Below are 20,005 nucleotides of genomic sequence, written 5' to 3'. Positions count from 1 at the left end.
CCTGGCCCGCCCCCTCCCTCCCCCTCGGCCTTGGCCTGCTCCCTCCTCCGCCCCCTTTGTCCCCGTCGTGGCCCGTCCTCAGGTTCCTGGTTAAGATGGCGTCCCCGGTGGCTATCGCGGCGCAGGCCGGGAAGCTTCTGCGAGAGCGAGCGCTGCGGCCGCGGCTCCTGGCTGTCAGGTCCCAGGTGAGCGCGGCCAGGACCACGCGAGCCACCCGCTGTGGTGCCCCAGGCTCCGCGGCCTCTTCGCCCCGCGCGAGCCCCGGCGACCCGGTGCTCCCCTCGGCAAGGCGGGCGGCGCGGCGTTCGAGCTGCTGGAGGACCCGGCCCGCCTCCCGCGGGAGGTGTCGGGGATCGCGGGGGTCAGAGTGCACACCCCACGACCCGGGTCGTTCTGACGGCCCCCCTCAGCCTTGCCCGGCACTGGAACCCCGCGCTGGGGGCGAGTTCCCAAAAGTTCCGCGCGCTGTTGGAACGCAGAGGTTTCCCGGCCGCTTACTGGCTCTACCTGGGGGCGGCTCTAAGTCTGAGCTTGCCGGGCAGCCACGTGCTCGCTCCACAGGCTGCAGAGGTAGCTCACCTGCCAGAGTCAACCCCGCGGGGTGTCGCTTGTGCCCCCCCCCTCCGTGTGCTTGTCGCTGGGGACCTGCAGGGGTCCAGGAGGAAAGTAGGAGTGGAGTCTTCTAAGAAAGGCTTGTGTGAAAACTCCTGCCTGCTCACTTTGTCCATGTCTCCTGGAGACTTTAGTGTCAGACTCTGCAGCTCCTTCACATTGCTCTCCTATCGAATTTACCTTCTTGCATTTGAGAGCTTCTGTGAGTTGGCATTGACACTTGGAGAAGTCATTCAACTACTGGTCTTTCTACTTCCTCTAGTTTACTCCAGTCCCCCAAAGAAAAACTTTCCAGTTCAGTGAGAGGCAAATCGCTACGTTTGCATGCATAGAGCACTAGAAAAACGAAAAGAAAATAGCTTACTAATGACTTTTTTTTTTGAGGTTTCTCCAAACAGGTTAATTATGACATTTGTGAGGGTTTTTTTTTTTTCATTACCTGCATTCCATTTCTCTGTTATTGTTAATGGGAAGTTAAGAGTTGCTAATATTTATTTCTGTAATATCCTTAACAGGCACTTGACAGTATGGTGGGTAAAGGAGAGGCATGGTGGTTTGTCTAATTAAAATCACGGATACCTGCTATAATAGAGTAAGGCAAGATCTCCAGGCGATCTAAGTCCTGTTCATTATTTGTTATAAAAAACAGGAGCTGGGGTGCTGTTGCAGTAGATTTGAATTGATGAGAAACATGGAGCCTAGGGCAGTCAAAAATGAAGAGTAAGAAATGATTTTTCAGAGAAACCTAGAACTGAACGTTTAGCTGGTTGCCATCTTTCCTATCCAAGTCGTGGAAGCCTTGTCGTACTTGGGTGAGTCTGACTTGGTGAGAGACCTGTTACCTACAATTGGGCAATGTTCATTGATTACATACTTGTATATGACTTCTTATTCTGGGAACATCACGCTTAGAAGATGGCAGTAGCGCTTGGAGATGGGTCAGGTGGTCAGAACACTCAGTCCCCAAGCATGAGAGTCTTCAGTTCGAATTCCTGGCACCCATGTAAAAAGCCAGGCAAGCCTGTGTGAGCTTGTGGCCCAGCACTGGGAGGAAGAGACTTGTGGGTTCCAAGAGCTTGTTGACCAGGCAGCCTAGGGGAATTGGTGAGGTTCCACTTCAGTGAGAGAGGCCCTGTCTCAGGGAAGTGAGGTAGGGAGAGAGAGTGCTAGAAGGACACAGGTGACTTCCAGGACTGCCTGTTCTGGTCTCTGAATACAACAGGCTTCTACAAGTGTGTGTGTGTGTGTGTGTGTGTGTGTGTGTGTGCTTGTGCATTGTGCTTGCATTTGCGAGCTTCTGTGAGTTGGCATTGACACTTGGAGAAGTCATTCAACTACTGGTCTTTCTACTTCCTCTAGTTTACTCCAGTCCCCCAAAGAAAAACTTTCCAGTTCAGTGAGAGGCAAATCGCTACGTTTTGACCAACGCACACACACACACACACACACACACACACACACATACTCACGAGACGATTAGTTTTTGTTTGGCTCTTACCATCTAACCCTAGACCCTTGAAGGTCAGAAGATGTGTCCAGTATCCTCTGGAACTTGCTACTGATGGTTGTAAACTATCCCATCAGCCAGGACTGAACCTGGATCTTCTGTAAGTGCAATAACTACACATTATGCAGTGTCCAAGACCTGAACTCGTGGTCAGGTGGTCCTATGTAGAAAAGTCCAGTACTGAGAAGTTCGCTGACCTGTTCAAGGTTACAGAGAGTTTGAGGTAGAGCTGATAAGTAAAGGGTTACTTCGTGTTCCCACTCGACCAGGGTAGAGTCTGGTGCATGCCCCTTTCCCGTGTAAATAGATCTGCACAGCAGTAGAAACTATAAGCAAGTCACTAGTGCTACTCACACATTGCTTACAGGAACATCTTGGAATTGATAGTGGAAGCAGGTACGGACTGCCTGTGACTTTAAGCAACTATTTCTTAGTACCAGCTCTATGCCATCCTCTTGCTGTGCCCCTATTCATTTCCTGGATCATAGCAGGCACTACAGTATAAGCCTGGCTCATTTTTCCCACCAAACTTAGGAATCTTCAAGTATTTTAGGAAATCTTGGCACCGTCCACCTAGACCTACTTTGTACCAGGCCTTGTGGGGGGAAAAAAACAAAAACAGGTGGACTAGCCAAGATGAAAGACCCACTTTCTGCTTTTAGAAGCATCTCTAGCTTGTTTCACAGAAATATCCACAGGATAACATCCCTTCCCTGGGTTAATGTTAACATTTGACACATATTTTTGATGCTTTTTTTTTTTTATTTTAAACTTCTGCCTCTGGCTTCACTGTTTTGACTTTGGACTGATGCTATCTATATCCTTTGTAGGGCAGACTTTGGCCATTTCTACACTGTCATCATGGAGGACTGCTCCAGGCCCTGGGACGTGGGGTGATGAGTAAAAAGGGAAAGATTATAGATGCTACACTAAGAAAGATCATTTCCAGTACTGATGAAGCCATAGTGAAGGCAAACAGGGCCCCACAGTGTAGAATAAATAGCTTCACAAGGCAGGCAGGTGAACGCCCAGAAAACCTACCTGTTCCATAGGGTGGTTTTATTGAGGTTTAATTGCTTTCTATTTTGAGACCAGGTCTCACTATGTAGTCTTGGCTGGCCTATGTTGATCAAGACTTGTTTAGAACGCACAGGGATATGCTTGCGTCTGACTCCCAAATACAGGGATTAAAGGTATATGCCTGGTCTGTATTTAATTTTTTAATTAAAAACCAAAACCAAACATAATGCACACTGAAATGTGTGTGCATTAGTTACTCTTCTCATTACTGTAGCAACAAGTCCAAAAAGGCAGCTTAAGGAGAGAGGGCCTCATTCTGGCTCACAATTTGAGTCTAGTATATCTCTGTATGATCCTGGCAGGGTAGGCAAGGCCTCAGGAGCTTGTGGCACCTGGTCACATTGTGTCCACAGTCAGGAAGGGGATAAGCTGAATGCTGTGCTCCTTTATGCAGTTTGGGAGCACAGTCCAGGGACAGGTGCCACCTGCCTTTGGGGGGTGAGGGGCGGTCTTCCCTGCTCAGTTAACTTAACCTAGCAATGCCCTCCCAGGTATGCACAGAGATTGCTCTCCCAGGTGATCATAGATCCTGTCAGGGTGACCATATTGACCATCAGTGAACAGTTTGAGTAAGCTTGTACGTGAAAGCAGCCAGGTCTCCAGATGTCCAGCGACAGAGTGATGTCGCAGCAGCTCACATCCTTGAGTGCTTCCACTACTACCCGTGGTCCACAGGAGGAGGCTTCCCCACTTTGCATGATGATTTTTTTTTATCATGTAAATAAAATTTTACAATATGCATGCCCTTGTTCGGTACTACCCTACTCTATTGAGAAGATCCTGAGTTTTGACTTTTGAACTCGGTACTGCCAAGGAAATGGACAAATGGGATGGGAAGGGGGCGGTAAGACAGCAAGTGCAAAGAAAGGCCCTGAGGTGGGAGTGAGGTCTGACAAGCCGACGGGGTTCAAATCGTGTGGGTCTCACGGGGAGTTCTTAAGGGTTTAGTGCTTATGCGACTTGCACAAAATTGTCCAGCTATTATTACAGGAAATGGCCGGGTCTTAAGGACTCTGAATTCTGTGTCCCACATTACTATGAGGCCTCACAGCTTCTGGGGGTACAGCTAGCAGTTGAGTAGAAGCCTAAAGCTCTTAGAGCTCCCCTCCCCCTTTCTCTTAGTTTGCTGAGATAGGCTCCATTTGCCTTTGACCTTGAGGCAATCCTGCTTTAACCTCCTGAGTGTCGGGATTATAAACCTATACAGCTATGTCCAGCAGTACTTCCTGGTAGATGACTCCAGCTAGCCCTCTCCCTCTCCCTCCCTCCCTCCCTCCCTCCCTCCCTCCCTCCGTCTCTCTCTCTCTCCCTGAGACAGGGTCTCATATAGCCCAGGCTGGCCTCAAGCTCTTGTTCATCCACCCTCTATCTCTTGAGATTACAGTCATGATCCACCACATCCTGCTTTCTGTGATGCTGAGAGTGATTGTGCAGAGGCAAGCACTAATCTCAGTCCTGGTAGTAATGACTCTGTATAGAATAGAGCTGCCTTTTGTGGCATTTCTGTCTCATGATGTCTGTGTGAAGTTCAGGGAAGCGTGTGTCTTAAGGAATGCGCAGATAGATATAGGAGGCATTGCCTGGCTGGGCAGTAGTGGCACACGCCTTTAATCCCAGCACTTGGGAGGCAGAGGCAGGCAGATTTCTGAGTTCGAGGCCAGCCTGGTCTATAGAGTGAGTTCCAGGACAGCCAGGGCTACACAGAGAAACCCTGTTTCTGCTGTGTGGTTCTCTTTGAAGCCCCGAGAACTATATTGTCCAAGGAAACTGCTTACCCTTGTGCCTCTGCTGCCAGCTTCTTCAGAAAGGAGGAACAGCTCAGCTCTGTGTTCCTTTTGGCAATGGAGACTCAATATGTAGACAAGGCTGGCTGTGAACTCTGATCAGGCCAGAACAGAGATCTATCTGCCTGCCTTTGCCCCTGGAATCCTGAGGTCATAGGTGTGTACCACCACGCCCAGCTATGCATGAATTTTAAAAGTGAAAGGCTAAAAGCTGTAGACAGTTATACCAGTTAAATCAAGCCAGGAGACTGCTGTAAGCCATGGCTTATCTGTGTCTACCTACTATTGCCCCGGGGGAATAAATAGCTTGGCTTTTTTTCTTTTCCCATTTTTTTTTTTAAACCAGAAATCAGCTAACCAATTAAAACCAAATAAACACCCCCTCCCCCAAAGAGCAATAAAAACGAAGAAAAGCTACAATGCCTGTGGCTAAAGAGGATGCTGGATTTTCCATAATTCAGGTGCTAAGCTCTTGACCTTCTGCATGTGGAAGGCCTGAGAGTGATAGCTCCAGCACAGGATTGGCTTTGTTCACTGTAAACAGAACACTGCTTTTATGGGAAAGTGATTAAGAGCCCGGGCCCAGGGTAGCCAGAGCTGTGTCACCCTTGTTCCCTGGCTAGGTTCCGCAGGCACCGAGCCTAGAAAGTTGCTGAAGTATGTCTATTGGGAGGTGGAAAAGAAAGGACACGGTACCCTCAAGTGTCTGTCCTTCAGCTCTCCTTACTACTCATCTGGAGTCCTCCTTCGTGTGGCACGTTCTTTCAGTTGTTGGAAAAGTTTTGCCTAATGTATAAACAGTTAAATAAATATGAACATTATGCTGATTTGAAAATTAATATCGTTGAAGATAGGGTGATGGGGCATGGGGCTGGCATTCCAGTGGAGAATGGATTGCATGCCTATCAAACGCTGTGCTGGGAAGAAGGGAGAGGCAATCAGGAGCAAATGATAATGCTGGTCAGTTAGGCAGAGGAGGAAGGATGGATGGGGCTGGAGAAAGCCCAGGACTTGGCAGATCACACAGCTCCACAACAGAAGGCCAAACAAATAGCATTCTTTTGTCAGATATTTTCTGAATGCTTACTGCATGTGCCCACTGCTACAAAGTTCTACAAAGAAAGTTATTTTATCATAAATGCAGTGTTTAGGAGAATAATGAGTAGGTTAGTGTACCTAATAATTATGATGGAGTGGAAAGGTGGTGGGGGAGGAAGGGAGAGAGGGAGAGGGAGGGAGGGAGAGAGGGAAGGGGAAGGAAACAGGGAGAATGAAAGGGAGGGAGAGAGGGAGAGAGGGGAAGGGAGGGAGAATGAGAGCTATCCTTACTCTCAAAATGTTTGTGATCTAATTGTAAAATTGTGTAGCCCAGTGGTTGCTCTGCCATGGTGGTGCTGTAGCTGAGCTGTGGTCTGAGACACTTGTTGAGCTTGTCCTTCACTGGACCACGTGCTTATTTCTTTGGAAGCAGGGTTCCCTTTGAACCCTGTCTGCTCTCCATCTTCATCAACTCTCAGATCTAGTGTTAATTCTTTGGAAAGACCCTCCCCTGATGATTTAACTGGCTGCTTCTCTCCAGTGATTGCTGACTGTACCTTTTCTGCTTTATTGCAACTTTGAACACAGGACTTTACCTCATCTTGTTTATTGTGTGTCTCCCTTTTCCCTAACAAATAGAAGAATGTGAGCTCCATGAAAGGGCATTTTCTTTTTCTTTTTCTTTCTTTTTTTTTTTCGATTTTATAGTAATTTTTTATTAGATATTTTCTTTATTTACATTTTAAATGATATCCCCTTTCCCATTTTCCCCTCCAAAAAAAAAACAAAAACAAAAACAAAAAAACAACCCTGTTCCCTCCCCCCTTCCCCTGCTCACCAACCCACCCTTTCCTGCTTCCTGGCCTTGGCATTCCCCTACAGGGGGGCATAGAACCTTCACAATACCAAGGGACTCTTCTCCCATTGATGACTGACAAGGCCATCCTCTGCTACATATGCAGCTGGAGCCATGTGTACCACCATGTGTATTCTTTGGTAGGTGGTTTAGTCCCTGGGAGCTCTGAGGATACTAGTTAGTTCATATTGTTGTTCGTCCTAAGGAGGTGCAAGCCCTTCAGCTCCTTGGGTCCTTTCTCTAGCTCCTTCACTGGGGACCCTATGCTCAGTCCAGTGGATGACTGGGAGCCTCTACTTCTGTATTAGTCAGGCACTGGCAGAGCCTCTCAGGAGACAGCTATATCAGGCTCCTGTCAGCACTTGCTGGCATCCACAATAGTGTCTGGGTTTGGTGATTGAATATGGGAAGGATTCCCAGGTGGATCAGTCTCTGGATTGTCCTTCCTTCAATCTCTGCTCCATAGTTAGTCTCTCAGCTCCTTCCATGGGTATTTTGTTTCCCCTTCTAAGTAGGATCGAAGTATCCACACTTTGGTCTTCCTCCTTCTTGAGTTTCATGGATTATATTTTGGGTATTCTGAGTGTCTGGGCTAATATCCACTTATCAGAGTGCATACCATGTGTTTTCATTTGTGATTGGGTTACCTCACTCAGGATGATATTCTCCAGATCCATCCATTTCCCTAAGAATTTCATAAATTCATTCTTTTTAGTAGCTGAGTAGTACTTCATAATGTAAATGTACCACATTTTCTGTATCCATTCTTCTGTTGAGGGACATCTGGGTTGTTTCCAGTTTCTGGCTATTATAAATAAGGCTGCTATGAGCATAGTGGAGCATGTGTCCTTATTACATGTTGGAGCATCTTCTGGGTATATGCCCAGGAGTGGTATAGCTGGGTCCTCAGGTAGTACTATGTCCAATTTCCAGAGGAACCGCTAGTGGTTGTTCCAGTTTGCAATCCCACCAGCAATGAAGGAGTGTTCCTCTTTCTCTACAACCTCGCCAGCATCTACTGTCACCTGAGTTTTTGATCTTAGCCGTTCTGACTGGTGTGAGGTGGAATCTCAGGGTTGTTTTGATTTGCATTTCCCTGATGACTAAGGATGTTGAACATTTCTTTAGGTGCTTCTTAGCCATTCGGTATTCCTCAGTTGAGAATTCTTTGTTTAGTTCTGTACCCCATTTTTAATAGCGTTATTTGGTTCTCTGGAGTGTAACTTGAGTTCTTTGTGTATGTTGGGTATTAGCCGAGAGGGCACTTTCTTACGCATTGCTGTTTTCCCTACCACCCTAGCTAGGTGTTCTGTATGCGTTTGTGGTCTGATGAATTAGTGGACTGCACAGACAAGGGAGAGCCAGGTAACAAGCTGAGAGGTGATATAGGTTAGAGAGGAAGGGGCCAGCTGATGATTGTCAAAGAGACTAATTATCACCTGCTTTGACTTTAACTCTCCCAGTATCACTGCGGGGTGGTGGTGCTGTGCCATCGCCAAACTCCATGTAAAGGATCCCAGGCACAGAAAGGGCACAGTAACTGGCTGAAAATCCTACTGCCAGGAAGTCACCTGCCTCATGCCAGTGAATAGCTTATGCTGTTAAATCATTAAACCCTATTACCAGAAGGTCCAGTTAGGGCTGAGCCACCCAATTGAACCTAGTGCATGCCTGTCCCACACCAGCACCTCTGACGTTGGTTATTTAGATTGGGTTGGCCCAGCCTGCTGGACACATCTCTGGACTGTGAGCGAAGTTCCCCCGTTTTTTGTTCTGGGATCTAGGAAACAGTAGCAGAAGGCATGGGTTCTGCATTTCATTCAGCTGAGTTCAAATACAAGATCTCCAGCGCTCCAGCTGTGCAACTTGGAACAAATGATTATTTTTAAAACTTAATTCTATTTGTGCATATTAATAGCACCGAAGGTAGGCTTCCTTGTCCCTTTCCACACAATATATGTGCTCAGAGTTGCTTCGAGGCTGTGGCATACATTCTGTGATCGTATCTGGAGCAGATGGTTGAACTTGCCTCTTCTCTGAAAAGGAGTCCTCACAGGTGGCTATAATGACTCAGTATGATTTATTAAACGTTTGGCATTATGATTAGATCACAGGCCTACAGTGATTATTTCTGTTGCTATGAATTTGAAGCTAAATTGCCTTGCCTTTAAAGAAGAGGGTTTACTACTCTGTAATAACGGTTCTTTGCCAGCTTTCATAACATTTATCATGTACCGTCACTTCAGAATCAGGGACCGCTTTCATGCTTCCTTAGGCTTGATTTCAACAAATAGCCTTGTGAGACAGGAATGATATTGCCCAGCTCATATGTGCAGAACTTCTGGCTGAGGAGGTAGATGGAGGCTTACCCCCAAGACCTTGGGAGTGGCCAATGTCCTAGGGATGGGATGTGGGGAGCTGATCCTGTTGATCTTGCCTGACACACTTGTATAACGTAGTGTTAGGAGCAAAGCCATCAGGACTTGGGTGACTTGAATGTTTGAGGTAGGAGAAAAGACTATAACCGCAGTGGGTACCATTGGCTACTCAGCAGGAAGTGGTGGCTTAGTTCAAGAAACATGAGTTGAGTTTTTGGGATCGTGTTTCAGGCATTGATCAGTGCATTGAGTTTACTTATAGACATGATTATGAAAGAATAGCATTTAGGCACGAGCTGTGAAGGTACATGCCTGTCATCTGCCTCCAGGACTTATTTTTACTGTAGAATGTAGGGACTTGATGTAGCATGTGAATTGGTATTGGAGATACTGCAGAGGACAAGGAATAGATTTGTGTAGGTGTGGATCCATGCGTGGGTAGAGGGCCAGGTGTCTGCCTCTCCAGTCCCACCCATTCTTCACAGACCTTTCATCTGTCAGTTTCTGAGCTGTGGAAGTCCTCAGTATACAGCTTGGAGCTGCCTTGTAGAGCTTGGGGTGGTGGGGCAGTGAGCAATGAGGACAGAGAAATGGGTCCTTGTCATTGTGGTGATGGAGGGCAATGGGAGCCATTGAAGGCTTGTAGAAAGACAGTGGCACAGGTCGTTTTCTGCTTTAGAGTATGTTCTAGTCAGTGTGGAGAGGGTTGGAGGTCCTGGGAGGACAGATCATCTGAGAGAGAGTTTTGTACCAATATGGTGCTGTGAGTCATTATACCCAGATCATAGGCGTAACCCAGGACCTGAACCAGATTGCTAGGGTTAAAACCTTGTCCCTTGTGCACCACTTTGTGATGGATGGTTTTTATTTTTTTTCCTTTTGCATCTATTTTTCTTTTTCATGTTGCAATGTCTCCAAAAGTTGAATGTTTTGTTATTTTTTTGTCATAAATTGATTGACATGTCCCTTCCTTCTACAAAATATGTAAAATGGGAGATAAAGGGGTGGGCAAAGTTATTATTCAGCCTGGGACACTTGAGGACACTGTGAGTAATTACTGTGTGACAGTAGGCAGAAGCTAGGATGTACTGGAAAACTGGATGTACAGATGCTGTTAATTAAAATGGACTAACTGGGGCCACGGGGATAGGAAAGAAATATTAAAGTTATTAAAGAAAGAGAGCAATGGGGTGGTGGGGAGGTGATTTCTTGATGCCAAGCTTGATGACCTGTGTTTGATCTCTAAGACCCACACTATGGAAGGAGAGCCAACGTTGACAAGTTGTCCTCTGCCCCCACAAACAAACAAGTTAAAAAAAAATAAAAAGAAAGTACCGGGGATATATTTCAGGTGACAAAGTACTTGGCCTAACATGCAAAGTTCCTGAATTCATCTCCAGCCCCTTGTAAACCAGGCATGCTGGCACTTGAGAGGTGGGGGCAGGAGGCTGAGAAGTTCAAGGTCATTCTTGGCTACAAAGTGAGTTCAGAAAGCCTGAAACATGCGAAACTGGGAAGAAAAGCAGTGGGGTGGGGTGGGGGAGGGAGGGAGGGAGGAAAGGAAGGAAGGGAGGGAGGGAGGGAGGAAGGAAGGAAGGAAGGAAGGAAGGAAGGAAGGAAGGAAGGAAGGAAGAAGGGAAGAGATAGGGAATAGACAGGGCTCGAGTCCCGCTTTCCCTGATGGAAAGGTTTCCATTGCTAGCCTCTCTTCCTGCCCTGAGCCAAGTGACAAAAGGGAGACATTCTGCTGCTGTCCCTGGGCAGAACAGACAAGCATTTTATATCCTGTGTAAAACATCTCTGATTTCCATGCCTTCCGAACTGTACTTTGTCCCTGTGCCTGGGTCTTTGTTGGGTGTATTAGGACGTCAGTAAAGAAGCAGGTATATAAAAGAAGTGTCAAGGTGGAGAAACGCACCAGCTTACACAGCACAGCACAGTGCAGGATGCAGAGAGCCCAGCTGCTAAGGGAACTCAACTCCAAGCCTTCCCCGATCCACACTGAAGGGAGAACCTGTGTCCTCCAGTTGTCCTCCTACTGCATGGCCATGTGCCCTTGCCCACACACATCCATGCACACAAAATACATTTTTAAAAATGTAAAACACAAGACAACAAGACAACCTCCCTGCCTCACCCGAGTGCCTCACCACAGTGTGTCCCTCCCCAGGTGCAGGCCTGACTTACCTAGTGCCAGCAGCAGCCCAGGCCTTTGGAAGGCTGCAGCCTGGGGTAGCTTTTCCTTCTCTGCCCTCATTCTTGGGTGCAAGTGGTAGGTCCTCCTAAGGTTTATTTGATTGTATATAAAAAAGGAGAGGCTTTCTTGGACGTGTCTCAGGAAAAACAAATGGCTTATAGTATTGAAGGGGAATGCTTGAGCTTTCTGAGCCTTACCGGTCACTTGCAGAACGTTTCTTTGTCATCCAGCCATGGTCAAATGAGCTTTTCCACATGTAAGACCAGAAGCTTCCCACAGGGCAGGGGCACAGCGCCAGCTTTCCCTGAGCAGGGCACTGAGGCACCCTGGTGCCTCTTGGTTCTCTGCTTCCTACTCTCAGGGAAGAGGATTCCTCTGAGGTCTGATGGTCACCAAGGGCTCCCTGGTGGGCTGAGCCTCCTTTAGGTCAGCCACAGCAGCAGTGGCTTGTCCTATCAGCCCTGTATCCGCTCCAAGCTAAGGTGTAGGATTCATTCCACTCAGACCATTCATACATTTTATTTCTAAAACTGGGTATGTTTGAGAGCACATGGGAAGCCGTTTATAAGGTAATCATGCCAGGATTTTAGGGATAACCCAGAACTTGAGTTCACTCTGCCAGGGCTCAAATCTTGCTTTCAAGGTTTAGTATGTCTGTGATTTTTGGAGACTTATTGTGAGACTGATCGACTTCCCTTACAATTTGCTGGAATGCAGATGTCTTTTGCACTTGTGTCCTGGTGATTTTTCCCTCTAAATGGTATATTTCCCCCTAAAAGATGCAATGTATGGCTGTTGGCTTACTATTACAATTGTTACAGTGCTGGGAATTGAACCCAGTGTCATGTGCACCACGGGCAAGCCTTGCATCACTTAGGTACATCTCATCTGTTTTTGCCTCATTTTGTCTTTGTTGTTCATCTTGGTTTTAGATCTCACGGTAGCCCAGGCTGGCCTCCAGCTCACAGTGACCTTGTGCCATCTTGGCAGTGCTGGGCTGCAAACTTGTGCCCTGTACCTGGTCTTGGCGCCTTAGATCTGGTGGAGTTAGTTTAATTCCTAGGGCCTCTGCTTCCTCATTGGCAAATCAGGTAAAGTTACTACCATAACTTCCTGGCGTTGTACTGAGCTGCACAGGAGTCCTCTCCCTGGATCTTAGTCACTAAGTGTTAGCTATTGGTTTGAGTATAGTTGTAAGCAAACAGGAGTATCTAATTGGGTGGCTTTATTTTCATAACAGAGTGGCTTTGTTGTAGTTCTGGCTCTTCTCTCTAGTCCTTTAGACTCTAAACTTGGGTGGAAAATTAACAGGAAGTAGGGACTGGAAGAATCAGGTAGGAAAGTGACATTAAGGGGTAGAGACTCTCTGTGGGGTCTTGTAATCTGTAGAAGATTCCTGGACCCCCACCATTGCTTGGAACTGGAGGTCAGCTTTCAACTGGAAGAAAACGTGAATGTAGTTTCTTCCTGCTTAGGGATGGTGCTCTCCGCATGGTTTCATAAGAAACCCACCCGGAGCTCCGTTCGCATCATCTGCCGCAGTCTTCTTCCTGTAGCTGGGATGCTTGATTACAGCCTTGGACTGAAGGACTTATTTGGGTTAACTTCCTTGGCAGGGAAGCAGATAAACCACATTTAATATACACTCTCATTCCAGCCTGAGGGTATATGCAGGCCTTTAATAAGTAATACAAAGAAAGTTGGGACTTATTATTTTTGATTAAGGGAATAAACTATTAATGATGGATGCTTCTTTGTTGAAATTTAAAGTGCCTTTAAAGTGAAGTATCATTAAAATTGAAAGCCAGCAACACAAGGACAACAAAATGAATTTTTTACTGACTTTTTAAAATAATGAACAGGAAAAAAAAAAGGTGCTCTTCAGATAATTAGGTAAGCCAAGGATATAGAGATGGTGGAGTTGAAGACGGTGCACCATGATGCGAAACTGGTGTTCAGCAATGAACGTCTGGACTCAGGCTGCAGGGAGTGTGGTGGGAATCACAGAGTGCAAGGAACTGAGGCCCTAGGCTTGTGGCTGTTCCCAGGGGACTGCAGGATTGTTGGATTAGACACCAGTCCTACCAGAGCAAGGCCCGTGGGTCCTGGATCCTTTCTTTTTTGTTTGATGCCAGTTTATAGAGAGGCTTTTATGAGTGCTATAAATGGATTTTATGACTATATTTTATATAAAATGTAATTTAATATGGAAGAAATTTACTGAGTTAAACTTTATATAAAAAATGAGAAGCCTTTATATAAAGATGTATTAAAGGTCCCCAGGTAGGACTGTCCAGTGGTGGATCCCCTTGTCTTCATGTTCACATGTATCAGTGTTCTATTTCTTGTTTAGATAGTGTCCCATGTGGTCCAGGCTGGCCTCAGACTCAGTATGTAACCAAGGATAACTTTGAAATTTTACCCCTCCTGTGTCTGCCTCCTCAGTGCTGGGATTATAGTTGTGTGTCTGCACTTTGTTTATGTGGTGCTGGGACTAGAACCCAGGGCCTTTGCATAATATGTCAGCACTCCCCCAACTGAGCTACATCCCCAACACCCTGTGTCCTTTCTTGAAGGTGTTTTGTTCCAGAAATGGAAGAGGACTCCATTTCTGACTCAGAGAACCTCTTGCCTAGAACTCTGAAGTTTAGGCTGTTGTTTAAATAAGATTAATTATTAACACAAGACTGGGCTTGGGTGTTCAAGTTTTGCTACATTTGGAGAAATAATTGAGGAACTGGTGGGACTGGAACATAGGGGCGCGTGCACTTGCTAGGTAATGCTGTATACTGAGCCAAGTCTGAAACCTTGGAACTGCTCTAGCAAACTGGACTAGCAAATGTTTTTAATGGCTCTAAAACCTTGTTTATGTCTCTCAGAGTTTCTGAAGATTTAAAAATATGAATGCTTATTTTATTTTATTTTATTTTTTTGCTGCTTTTGTTATATGTGATATGCAGTTGACCATCTTAAGCTTTTGAGCTACTGTATGGCATTACACACACCATTCACTTCCTTTGTTGTATACCTATTGCCAGTCGCTACTGAACTTACTATCTTCCCAACCAAAACTCTATGTCCATTGAATTAAATACACATCACACACACCCACCTCCCAGCAAGGGAACACAGTGCTCCGTTCAGTTTCTATGATGTGGTACACTAGGTGAGGCTCATATCTCTCCTTTCTTTGCTGGTTTACTTCATTTAGCATATCTTCAGAATACACCCATGTTGTAGTATGTGTCATAGTACCTTCTTAAGGCAGCATAATATTTTATGGGGGAGTATATGTATATATAAATATATATTATATGTGTTCATGTATACCTTAGTCAGGGTTTCTATTCCTGCACAAACATCATGACCAAGAAGCAAGTTGGGGAGGAAAGGGTTTATTCAGCTTACTTCCACATTGCTGTTGAACACCAGAGGAAGTCAGGACTGGAACTGAAGCAGGTCAGGAAGCAGGAGCTGATGCAGAGGCCATGGAGAGATGTTTCTTACTGGCTTGCTTCCCCTGGGTTGCTCAACCTGCTCTCTTATAGAACCCAAGACTTCCAGCCCAGGGATGGCACCACCACAAGGGGCTCTACCCCCTTGATCACTAATTGAGAAAATGCCCCACAGCTGGATCTCATGGAGGCACTTCCCCAATTGAAGCTCCCTTCTCTGTGATAACTACAGCCTGTGTCAAGTTGGCACACAAAACCAGCCAGTACAATGTATATAATTTTATTTATCCTCCATCTTTCAGGGAATACTTGGGTGACTTTTTCCTTTGGGTAGTCTGAATATTGATATATATTATATATTATATATTATATATATTATATATATATAAAATGATATATATATACATGTATATATATATATACACATAAAAAATCTAGGTTAATATTCACCTTTCTAGAAATGTCCAATGTGTAGTATGAGCTATATTTTTGATTTCCCATGTGTAATTAAAATGTCTACTAGAAATATTTTTCTTCATGATAGTCTATAAAATATTTATATTCACATTTGCTTCCAGCATATTGGCTCAGTGTGACAAAGGTATATAGTGTTAAGCTCAGGAGGCCGTGCCTTGGAGAACAGTTCTCTAGAACCTAAGTCTCACTTGTTTAGGCCCACAGGGAGTGTGCTTGGTGCTGAGACAGCCTCCTGTCCCCAGGCATCAACTTGTACTGTGTTTCTTGGACTCACCTATACAGTGGCTGTTAATGCTTGGAGAGCTGAAGCCAAGTTTATGTAGAAAGAGACACCTGACACGTGTCAAGGTCATCCCGGCACTGCCTTTGCAGGGAAGTGTCTGTCCAGTCCTCATGGCGACCCTGGTGCACAGCATTTTTATTGTCATTGTGTAAGCTCATTTTGAAAAGGAATACACTGTGGCTTAGAGACATTAACTGTCGTCCTTATTGTCATTGCTGGTGTCTCTCAGGCTGTCCCTCACAGTGGTCACTCACAGTGGCATATTGAATTGTGCCCTTTATGGACTGAGCTGTGTCTGTGAAGTCCTTACTCCAGTATCTCAGGATGTAATTTTTGTGAAAAATAGAGACTTCACACAGGAATTCAAGTTAAAGTGAGGTCATCAGAGCCAGGTGTAGAGGGGTACATCTTTAATCCCAGTATTCAGGAAGCAGAGGCAGGAGGGTCTCTGAGTTTGAGGCCAGCCTGGTCTAGAGAATGAGTTCCAGGACAGCCAGAGCTACTTAGGGAAATCCTGTCTCAACAAACAAAGGCAGATAATTAGCATAGATCCTAATCCAGTCAGTATGGCTGATGGCTTTATAAAATGGGGAAGTGCAGACTCAGCTGCAAGTGCATAGTGAGAGGGGCGGAGGAACCTGAGGGCAGGGGTCAGGAATAACAAAATGGCCTGCAGTGACCCTCAGAGCTAGGAGTGAGGTGTGGAAGACAGACTGAGGACCCACCCTTTTGATTTTGGACTTTTAGCCCCCAGAACTGTGACTGAATATGTCTTTCCACCCCCTCTCCAGAAAGAATCTGGCTGTGTAACCCAGGGTGGCCTGGAATTTGAGGCAGTTCTCTTGCCTTAGTCTCCTGTGATGGGATTATAAGCCTTCTTCCTCCTCCTTTTCCTTCCCTTCCACTTCTTCATTCTCTTCTTCTTCCCATTTCTCTCTAAGCCACATGCTATGTGGTACATTGTTATCATACTAATAACAGTGAACAGTTTATCCTCTGTGCTCTTTGAGCCACCCTGGCCCCATTCTGAAGCTAGTTTGACCATTGGGACCTACAGAAATACTGTGCATGGAGAAGAAGCAGGCATGGATGGCGTTCTGGTCACATGTTCCTGCAGTGAGTGAGGCGACAAGATGCACCTTCAGGACACTGTATGCTGCTTTAGTGTCTGGGTTTGTCTTGAGGGTGGTGTCCCTAGTACCTGCAGAGAGCTGCTAAGACCAAGACCAAGCATTTCACATGCTTTAAGCTTTGTTTGGTTCTGAACCAAGATAGCTTCCTGTTCAGTTGCTCCCTACTGCTAGGTTGGGGAAACTCACAGCTTAGGAAAGAAAAGCTGTAATGGAGCAGGGTATGGGCAGTCACAGGGGTGGGCTTTGATGCTGAATCCAAAGAGGAGGCCCAGAAAGGTTTTAAAAAGCAGTGTGGCTGGAATACATGCGGCCCTTTATATAGATGTGTCAGCTCACATAATTTTCACTTAGCTCTGAAGTAAGAAAACAGCAAACCTTATTATTGTTATTTTTTTCTACATGTCACCCCCTAAAAAACCATTCTCTTTCTTCAGGTAGCTCACCCAAGGTTAAACAAAACCCAGGCATTTTAATGCCCTATGATAGGCCTTTTCAGAAACACTTGCATAACTTAATCCAGCTTTTTTTTTTCCTTTTTTTGTAATCAGAAGCATTACATCAGGCATTGGGCTCTTTAGTACTATAAAGCTGAAATTTAAGAATAATCAGCTTGCAATCAAAAGCTGATTATACACGAACAATAATGAACATGAAAGCGAGACCTCTGTAATGGAAGAAAAAGGTGCAGGAACAGTTGAAGAGGAAAGAGCTGAGGAGGAGGTGTGGTGTCCTGACAGGTGCATTGTGGGTGCAGATCAGTAAGCAGAGATGCTCACAGACTGTAGGGTCAGGGTGGCAGTAGGGAGAGGGCTTGTGGGGGAGAGTCACTGAGATGTCAGTGCTATCGATGAAATAATGGAGGGAAAGCCATTGGGTTCTAGGACAGAGTTAGGTCTCTGTTTAGTGTTGATAGAAGGCACAAGGAAGAGGTTTGTGTCTTTCTGCCCTGTTTGGTTCTGTGGCTTTCAGCCTCTCTGAGCCTCCATCCCCTTACTAAACTGCTTACCTGTTATGTGTCCAAACTCCTGCTCAGTGCTGGATCCGTGTGTAGCTTCGCACAGTGGCTGCTGAAGCAGTGTGCCCTGGAATAGGCTGCAGGCCACTGGAACACAGACGACTTTAGGAAATCCAGGAAGTAGCATCAAATCCCAGGCACTCCATAATCCAATGAGGCACGGGCGGTAAATGAGGCGGATGGATCTCATGCGATAGCCAGCTATATTCGGAATATTTGACAGCTTAGGTTCTCAAGGTTAAGACGTGTCACGTGAGTAAAGTGTGCAAGGACAAAGAGCATGTGTCAAAAGCGTGTGTTTCCTCAGAGGCATATAAACCAATAACAGTAGCCAGTTGTAGTGAGTGATCTGGAGTAAGCACACTCCTGGAAGGGGCGTGGGAACATTCCAAGATCAGTTCTGTGGTTTTGAAGAGTCTGAGGTCACAAGATGCTTATTTTCTTGGAGTTTTCTCACAAGGACTCAGAATTCTTCTCATGAGACTCCAGTCTTGGACCATGGTTCTGTGTGTTTTTGTTTGTTTGTTTGTTTTATCTTTTTGTTTATTTGTTTGTTTGTTTGTTTTTGAGACAGAGTTTCTCTGTGTAGCCCTGGCTGTCCTGGAACTCACACTGTAGACGAGGCTAGTCTCGAACTCAGAAATCCGCCTGCCTCTGCCTCCCAAGTGCTGGGATTAAAGGCGTGCGCCACCACCGCCCAGCTTCTTGTTTTGTTTTTTGAGAGAAGGCCTCATACCCTGTTAGATTAGTCTTCAGCTTTTGGGTCTCTCAAATGATCATCTTAGCTACTAGCTAGGACTTCAAATGCACATGGCCGCTGCCTCACTTGACTTGATTTGTGTTATCAAGAAAAACTAGGAAGGGCAGTGGTGCCTGTAGTTGAGGGAGTGACAACCAGAAGGTTAAGGCTAAGCAAATCGAAGGAGCCAAGGGCTATGGACTGTGGAGTAATCTTGGCAAAGAGTATTGCAAACAAAGGAATAGCAAGTGCAGAGGCCTTGATGTGGGGTCGTGTGCTTGATGTGTTTAAGCAGCAAGCAGATGGTGGGCAGTCCTGGGGTTGGGAGAGGGCAGTAGATGTGTCCAAGTTAGATGTGTCAAAGTTTATGTTCCTGGAGCACACGGGACAGTACTATAGATAACGTAATATGAATGCTGTCTAATGTGTGTAGTTTCCAGGGTGTAACCCAGGCTGCAGGTGGTACAGATATTCTACTTTAATTGTGCACCTGCTGAGAGACAGTTTGCTTGTTTTCAGTTTATGTCCATCACAAATAACCATCTATAAACAGAGCTGTTTCAGTTTTTATTTGAACATATTTGCGTCTCTAGGGTATGTTCCCAGGATAAGTATCTTGGTGACATTGTAAATGTATGTTTGGTTTGTAAAGAGACTGCTGTGCTGGGCTCTGGAGGTGGCTGAGAGGCCGAAGGAGCCATGCCCACAGCTGGTAACCTGATGTTTCCAGTTGCACTTTCCTTCCCAACAGCATGGCGTGAGGTAATGCGTTTCTGAATCCCTGTCAGCCTTTGGATGGCTAAACATCTCAGCTGTCCTAGGCTGATAGTTGTGTTTCAGTAAGGCCAGTCATGAGGAATATCCTGCTGTTGGCTTGTTTGTCCCATGCGTATCTTCAGTGAAATGTCTTTTCGTGTCTTCTGTCCACTCTCTGTTTTGACTTTTTTTTTTTAAAGATTTTTAAAACTTTTTATGTATGAGTGCTCAATCTGCACGTACACCTGCGTGCCAGAAGAGAGCGTCAGATCACACTATAGATGTCTATGAGGCACTAAGTGCTGAGATTTGAACTCAGGACCTCTGGAAGGGCAGACAGTGCTCTTAACCACTGAGCCATCTCTTCAGCCCAGTGTTGAACTTGGAAGGTTCTTTCTTTGTCTTCTGGGAGCTAGTTGTTTGCAGACGTGTGGTGTGCAGGCCCTGAGTCCCCCGTTCCCGTTGCAGCTTGTCTTCTCATTCTTCCAGCGTAGTCTGCCAGAGAGGAAAAGCCTTGAATTTTAGTCAGCTCCAATTTGCCTCCTTTTTTCCTGATGGTTCATGATTTTAAAGTCATGTCTAAGAACTATTTATCAATCCCTAGAGCTGAAAGGCAACTGCTGTGCTATCTTCTGAAACATTTGTATTTATTGATTGATTAATTGATTTATAGACAGGGTTATAAGATGCAGGTT

At 45.7% G+C, this 20,005-nt stretch overlaps 1 protein-coding gene across 1 annotated transcript in view; it reads left to right on the top strand.

Annotated features, from left to right (window-relative positions):
- The first annotated feature begins 42 nt into the window (after positions 1 to 42).
- The window catches only part of Suclg2 (succinate-CoA ligase GDP-forming beta subunit), a 262,194-nt gene continuing 242,231 nt past the window's right edge, over positions 43 to 20,005 (top strand). The window contains exon 1 of the mRNA XM_031382679.1: positions 43 to 185. Coding sequence (XP_031238539.1) covers positions 96 to 185 — 90 coding nt within the window. The 5' untranslated portion in view covers positions 43 to 95. The remainder of the gene's footprint in view (positions 186 to 20,005) is intronic.

This window comes from Mastomys coucha, unplaced genomic scaffold, assembly GCF_008632895.1.
Source record: "Mastomys coucha isolate ucsf_1 unplaced genomic scaffold, UCSF_Mcou_1 pScaffold20, whole genome shotgun sequence".
In the NCBI taxonomy this organism is placed as follows: Eukaryota; Metazoa; Chordata; class Mammalia; order Rodentia; family Muridae; genus Mastomys; species Mastomys coucha.
The sequence above is the reverse complement of the archived record's forward strand: the minus strand, read 5'-3'. Positions and strand labels throughout refer to the sequence as shown.